The sequence below is a fragment of the Mesitornis unicolor genome, unplaced genomic scaffold (assembly GCF_000695765.1).
Source record: "Mesitornis unicolor isolate BGI_N332 unplaced genomic scaffold, ASM69576v1 scaffold13100, whole genome shotgun sequence".
In the NCBI taxonomy this organism is placed as follows: Eukaryota; Metazoa; Chordata; class Aves; order Mesitornithiformes; family Mesitornithidae; genus Mesitornis; species Mesitornis unicolor.
In genome coordinates this window covers 1-7,776 of record NW_010160542.1, presented here as the reverse complement: position 1 = coordinate 7,776, position 7,776 = coordinate 1, and the positions used below count along the sequence as shown (strand labels likewise).

The window sequence follows — 7,776 nt, the reverse complement described above, 5'->3', positions numbered from 1 at the left end:
CTCCCTCCTGCTTCAGTAGCCAGAAGTTATAGATGGACAAGCTGCAAGTATTTCATTAAAACCTGAATTGACTTAACTATCTGCTACAGAAAATAGCATGAAGGCAAAAATTTGAAGATTTTAGTTCTTTTACTCCTAAGACAGAGTCTGAAGCAACTAATGAGTTTATTGATGGACAAAAATATAATGTTGTCAATAAGAAAAGTCTTTTGTGTGCTCTAATTGGAGGAACAGTTCCCTTCAGGAAACTAGAGCTTTTAAAGCAGCATTAAGGAAAAAAAAAAAAAAGAAAAAAAAAACTTTAAAAGAAACTGTGTCAGTGACACAAGACACAAAATCTAGAACAAGGCTCTAAGGACCTTGAAAATACTGTTAAACTTTTTGCCTTAACATTGTAGATATACAGATCTCTTATTAGCGTTGAAAAAAATACATTTGCAAAATAAATAGGTGAGGGTAATGTTTTTATTTACCTTTGACAAGGGCCACCTACTTACAAATACCCCAAACATTTGGGTTTTTCTGTCCGCTCAGAAAAGTCTTAGATTCACAAGAACAACGTGAACTCCTCAAAAGGAGCTGTAGATTCAGCTGCTGAAACAGTGTGGGACTTTTATCCTTCTGGGATGTGGGCTCTTCTTCATAGGAATGTATATATAATTCACTACTGGAAAAAAAAAGAAACACTTACAGGCAAAATGTGCCAAATGTGCCACTGCAGTAACACAGTTAAGAAAAGGCTATCAATTCCTTTGAAGGTTTACAAGTAAACTTTTTTTCTGCCTGTCTTCTCTATGGTTGGTAATGTTCTACTATTAAAACAGCAGTTTATATATGCCGTATATTAGTACACTGTTTTGTTCTTCTTTGCTTCAGGCACTGAAGGAAAAAGAAGCTTGTCACATATTTTAAGTTCAGAATTGGTTAATAACGAAACACATTTTCAACAAATTTCACAACCAGGCCCTTTGGGCACCTACTCTTTGCAATTTAAATGAAGGTACAGAAACTTTCTTTTCCCCGTAACAATACTTCCACAAGTTTCGCGCACATGTATTTTAGCAGTTAGTAGTATATTACAAAATGAGATTAAAAGTACCTATTTCAGCACTCCAGGCCAGGCAAGGGAAATTGAACTCTGGGGTGCCCAAATTAAGATGCTAAAATGGGTAACTTCTACTTACCAGCATTTATCACAGACAACACTACCACCGTTTTTCCTAAAGCAAATACCTTGTCAGCTATCACTGCAGTTCTACCTCCTGTCCATATTGTGAGTGAATTCCTATTTTAGTCTTTTTTCCTACTGGTGTTGGACAAATAATTGAGTTTTTTGTTGGTTTAAAAAAAAATAATAGGTGTTTTTTTCCAAAGCTTACATTTATGGGACTGTTAAAATTATATGGACTCTACGGTTCAATCTGGTGAATGGTATTACCTTAAATACATTTTGAACACCAAGTTTGTTCCGTAAGATGCAGAAAGAAATCTTCCCTGGTTTCCAATCAGATTGTGCCTCATGATTGACTGTCTTTTTAACTGAATTATGCAAACACTGCAATGTGAGCTGACCTGTTATGTGACAAGAAGTAGGAGAAGCAGGAAGAGTGGGTAGGGGCAGAAGAGCAAAAAGGTGAGATAGGAAGGGCTCAGATGTTATAAATGCCACGTGAAAAGCTTTAAACAAGATCTGTGCCATATTGGACATCAAAATACTCACAATGGAGAGAAACTCCTAATGAAAAATTGATTCTTGGGCACAGATTTTGACTGACGCTTTTGTCTCTGTTAGAGTTTTTCTAAAAGCATCTTTCTATAATTAGTTCTCTGATATCTAATAAGAACTGAACTCCTGCAGCTGTCCTCTCAGGTTAGCTATAGGAGAACAATAATCTTGACATCTTTACTATCTTGTTGTAATGGACCCAGGTTCTTAAGTCATTTGGACAGAGTGAAAGAGCATGATCACACAAGCTATCTCTCCTTAGGAAATTAAGCTGAAATGTGGGGAAATTTCAATGGGTAATATTTCTAATTTAACTTGCATTCACTGGTGGACTTAGCAAAACCCTAAACTACTCGCTTCCCATAATTTTTGCAGTTTGTGTGTGATAACAGGTCCCTGAATATGGGCCTTGGCAACTGATTATTCATGAAATTGGTAAAAGCAACTGTAGACTGGTGGTTTCAGTACTTTTCTGAGAAATGGGACATCTCTGTTCTTTTCCCAGCCTTAAGGAGCAGTAATTTATGAATAATACATCATCTTAATATGTCTTAATTTTGTGAATGCTGTTTATGCTTCACAGGAAATTAGGACCTTTATTTTCAATTTTTCTTTTAGTAGAAATGGTCAAAACAAATTATTACTTTGGATGCCTTTAACCTGGGTACATCTCATTCTTAGAGTGATTTTTTTGAAACTTCAGCATCTGAGCCAAAAATGCACATTAATAAAGTTCTGCAATAAAGGAGGCTACTCGAGCATATATTCCCCAGAAGATGCCGATCCAGCATTCACAAATGTGTTTGTTCTTCCTTTGCTCAGGAAAGGGTTATCTGACCCTTTCCTGCAGCCTGCTCAGTCATGTCAACTATGCATAAATAAGAAGGAAACTTATGCAGGAAGAAAATGAAATTAGATGAATAATTAACATATCCTTTATACAAAAGCATGAAAAACTGTTCCAAAATTTCTCTGCTTAACTGATGTGTGAGTTCATCTAAAATTATTCTATGCTGAAACTTTGTCATCAGGTCATAAAAAGCTAATCTCTACTTACTTAATAGGTCTAAAATTTATCTGATGTGATTAATTTCTTCATGAATGATACAGTTTTTCCTTGTAGTCATTTTAAGTGTGTTATTTCTATAGGTTTGTGAACAAACAGTAATGGGCAAATCCCAAAAGTTGAAAATGGGTGCAACTTCACAGCATCATCAAGTAGTATTTTGAAGAGGCTTCCTAAATTTAGGACAAAAGCAAACAAAAATAGAATTATCAGCTTTTGTGTCATTATCTTGGTGTAAGATTTCCTTAGTCTCATCAAAGGATGAAATCAACAGAGAAAGAACTGATCTTTGAAGAAGATGTAGTCTGTTTACAAAATTCCGATTTCACTGTTTCAGGCTATGACTGCGGTAGCTGTTCATGCAGTAAAAAACAGTCTATATTTAAAATAGGAACAGAGTGATCTATTTTTTTATTGAAAGAGCTGGATTATAAGTATTTCTTGCATAGTTGCATACTTAAGATTTCATTTGCTGCAGTTATGTGTGTGGCAGGGTAGGATTTACCTGGAAAAACCCATGAAGCTTATAATGGGAATCTAAAAATAATCAGAATACCGTTCTGTTTTTTTGGAAATCAAACTGTGGAGTGGTCAGCACATAAATACAGACTTAGTACTTTCAGGAACTTTAATGGGAGTTGGTAATACAAGTGCCCAGAACGTTTGGATAATTATACATATTTGCTGTATAAATACGTAAAATACAAAATGACATAGTTTACAAACCCCTGTATTTCTATCTTTGAGATACTGTTAACAGGCACATTTTGATATAGTAATTATTTATAAGATGAAAGGTACCCCTAGATCTATAATTCACTCATGGGGCTTAGGTCATTTCACGAGAGGCCAAAGTAGAGTGCATTACTCTGTATGCATAATGTAGTGCATATTTATATTTAATGCTAACATTATTTTTCTATGAGGAGAATGTTTCTATGAGGTGTACTTTCTGTTCAGAATGTTTCTTATGTTGTACAAATATTCATTTTGAGATGAAAGAATGCTTGTTTCTCAAGAAAATGTTGACCACTTTGGAGGATCTTTATTTTTTCCTGCCTTCCATCTATTCCTTCCTCTCCTTCCTTCACTTTTTCTTTTTAACAAATAAATTGTTCAGTGGTAATATACTGGCACTAGGTCATGTACAAGTTTTTCATGGACAAACTGTTCTAGAAATACTTATCAATATAGTCTTGATACCAAGGTTAAGAGATTATAGCAGAAATACAATGCTACCTGTGCATTCCAATGACTACCTAAATTAATTTTAAAGTTAAAAATTTAAACCTATTATAGCAGTAGAATCTTATTAATCCATGCAAATAGATGGGAATCTTATATTTATGCTGGCTGTAGGTCACTTCATGTAGTCACATCAGGTATGTCAGAGGAGGAGTGAGTAGCTGTATATAGGAATTCACCTGAGGATAAACACAGAGGCATATTCATCTCAGTGTATTGTGAGGATTTTTATCTATAATCTTTATTAAAGCTCACAGAGGAGATACATTGTAAATCTAGGTATTGAGCTAAGGCTGTACACTGCAATCAGCTTTTCAAAGAATGCCTGTAGATCAAGTGGTGTGCTAACGCTTCTCTGGATTATACTCTGCATCACAAAGTATATTATCACTTAAACTATCTCCTGTCATTCTTTAATTTTACTGCTAGTATACTAGCAGGAGTTAGCCTGTAGTGGGAGAACATGTTCATGCTGTTCCTGCCCCAGTGCTGGGGACGACCATCTTCTGCAGGTGACACGCAGCACTGAGGAACATGGCTGCTCCTTAGTGCCCAAGGGGGTGCTGCCTCTTTGCTGCAAGGAGGAGGTTCATGGCAACTTTGCTACAGGCATCACAGAAGGAGGGATTTGCTAGATGGCTCAAGGAGGCTGACAATCCTGCAGAAAGCTGTCACATTCCTTTTACTCAAGTGAGCAGTCACCTCCTCCTTACTGCCTTTGGAAAACAGAGCCTCTGCAAGACATAAGAAAGTATGGCTGTGAGCTTCAAGCTCTTGCTTTGAAGAGGCAAGACTTCAGCTGTCTTGCTTTTCCCTGCAAGGCTGCTGGCACACAGAACTCGGGGTAATTTTTAATCACCAAATAGAGCTGATGTCCCTTTGGACTGATTCTGCATACTCAGCATAGTGCTGCCAGCAGTAGTGCCATGCCTAGTAGGTACATGGAGACAAAGGAGTGGGCAGGCACATCTGACTTTATAAAGTATTTCTAGCTTTTTTGAGACCAATACCTAAAATTTGCGATCATGTCCATGGAAGTGCCATGGCCAGCTTCCCCAAAATCCTCTTAGCAGCCAGAAGAGAAAGATGTGGGAACTCAGAAAACCATCAGTAAGTGACAAAACCATGCCTGATGGGTTCACTGGCTGTTAGGAGCAGAACTGTATCTGTAACAGTGGCCATAACACTTTGTGCTCCAGCAAACCTGAAAGTGTAGTTTCAGTATGCCTGGCAGGTTACAAAAGGAGGAGAAAACATTAATCATTTATTTCATTTATATAATGTTATATTTATGTACACTTCTGTGTATGTAGATACACATATCTATCTATCTACATATATATATATATATATTTATATATATACACCTTACTGTAATATAATGATCCTGGTGAGGAGAATGTAATTATGGTATCATGAAATTAGGCCTCCTCGGCATTATCAGAGGCCTTTCTATCATCTTTACTGTGTAAATATTTTTCCTGGCTTTCCCTTTTGAAAAGCAAAGTTGTTTGCACACTATTTTAGAGTATAAACATCTCCTGCAAGGGAAATGCCCTTGAAGCAGTAAGAGTAGACTGATGCAACATACAGTAAATGTGAATAGCATCTTCAGAGAATTACTATTATTTCATAGCAGAGGCATTTTCGTTAAAATAGAAATCTTACCATGATCCTTAGATTGAATTTTTACCACCTTTTGCATATTTCAAGTGAGTCAACAGTCACAAGTTGCTAATTCGTTGTTCAAAAACTCTAAAGAATTACTCATCCCTAAGTAGTGCCATTTCCCATGGTTGCCTCTTTGCAACTTTTGTGACACACCAGGCAACAGAACAGGCAAATGACCAGCACAGAAAGCTTGAATCTAGCGGTATTCCTAGTGATCTGCACAGAGTTAGTAAAATAAACCTGCTGATACATTGTTGTATCTGTTACAGCTTGCTCACATTGGGTGTTAATTGAGTATTCATAGTAAATTCACAAACTGAGGCTTGAGACTGAATTATGATCTTTCAGGTTGCTTGATACCTTTATCTGACCAAATTCATGCAGACTCAGCCATGTGTAGAGGAACTTGGCATGGCAGCACTTTATCTGTCTTTTTATTTCTGGTGCAATAGGATAGGAATGAGAGGAAGTGAATATATAAGGGATCCCCACTGAGAATCAGTTCTATAAATTATGTATTATGCAGACACTATTCTGCTGATGCTATCTGATCCCCAGTTCTCAGTTCCTTGTTTTTCCTTCTATAAATAGCTATGGCCAGGTTTTCATTTGTAAAATGGTGAGGACAAAACCAGAAACCTTTTCCATTTAATAACCTCTGCCAAATAAGAATAAGGTAATATTTTTTGTAACTGTGATGTCCTCAGGGCTTTAACAATCTGGGAATACAAGCAGTGCTATGTTTTTGATAAGATACTGGTAGTAAAAGTGGGAATAACCATGCTGAATATTAAAGAGGGAAATGCCCTATTTTCAGGATGATCAGTATAAAACTTGGTATTGTGAATTTTCCTGTCAGTTTTTGTCTGTGTAGAACCACTTTTGCTTTTTACTTCTCCCTCTAGATCCAAATGCTTTGGCTGGACAGACCGGACCTGACCACGCTCTTATAGGTGGAATAGTGGCTGTAGTTGTCTTTGTAACACTATGTTCTATAATTCTCCTTGGTCGATACCTGGCAAGACATAAAGGTAAGAAAGATTTAGTGGAAGTTCAGTCACTTTGGAAGCAAGGCAAGATTTGACCTGAGAGTGCTGTTCCCCTTCACTTTCCCCTGTCTGCTACATGATTTGGATAAGAAAGCTCAGTTCACTATCCACTCATGAGTGAACTCCCTGAATTTTACCCAGTTTTCCAGTGCACTGGCTAAGGCAAAGGGCATCTAGTTACATGTCCAAGGTCATATCATAAGTCAGTGATTTAGAGAGACCGAGAGGTAAGATTGCCCTTTGGTTTTACCTCCTGGATAATTTAATACATGATCTCATAGTTTTCACTAGTATATCAACTCAGCAGAATGTATATATATATATATATTCATTGAAGGAACAAAATATTTCATTTTTATAAATTGTGCTCATAATTTAAGTATGTATTTGGAAGATAATATTAGAAGCCAGTGGTGAGTTTTCAGATCAATTACTCTTTTACCAATGATCCCACTGGATGAAGGGCTTCATTTCTGGGCCAAGCTTTACTTTATTCAGAGATTTCACCTTAAGAATTTTGCTCCCTTCATTTTCATTCCCCACTGCCATTAGAGATAAGAGGGATGGAGTGACACTGACTTCTGACTAAGCTTCTCTGTGATTCTAATTAGACCTAGTTAACTCAAAGGATCACAGAATCATACACTGATTTGAGTTGGAAGGGACCTTAAAAATCATCTAGTTTCAAACCCTCTGGTGTGGGCAGGGACACCTCCCTCTGGACCAGATTGCTCAAAGCCCCATCCAACCTGGTCTTGAATTCCAAAATAATTTCTTGAGATTTAACCTCTGAATGGCTTGTAGACTACTTAAAACTGCTGCCTAGAGTTGATTCCCTACCCCTACCAAAAAACCCAAAAAGTTAAGAGAAGATTAGCGTTGGTAGTAACTCATTAAATCTTATTTTAGTAAGGAAAATCATATAGCTAGCAGACATATGCTGATAAAAACATCTTTTAAATTTGATTGAATTGTGTGGAGGAAAACTTTAGGAAGTCAAGGAAGGGAGCCAGGAGACC

General features: G+C 36.9%; 1 protein-coding gene across 1 annotated transcript in view; it reads left to right on the top strand.

The window, feature by feature from the left end:
* Window positions 1–6,739, top strand: part of CADM2 (cell adhesion molecule 2) — a gene marked incomplete at its 3' end in the record, with an annotated part of 116,841 nt that extends 110,102 nt beyond the window's left edge. Inside the window, exon 7 of the mRNA XM_010190292.1 lies at window positions 6,614–6,739. Coding sequence (XP_010188594.1) covers window positions 6,614–6,739 — 126 coding nt within the window. The remainder of the gene's footprint in view (window positions 1–6,613) is intronic.
* Between the last annotated feature and the right edge of the window lie 1,037 nt (window positions 6,740–7,776).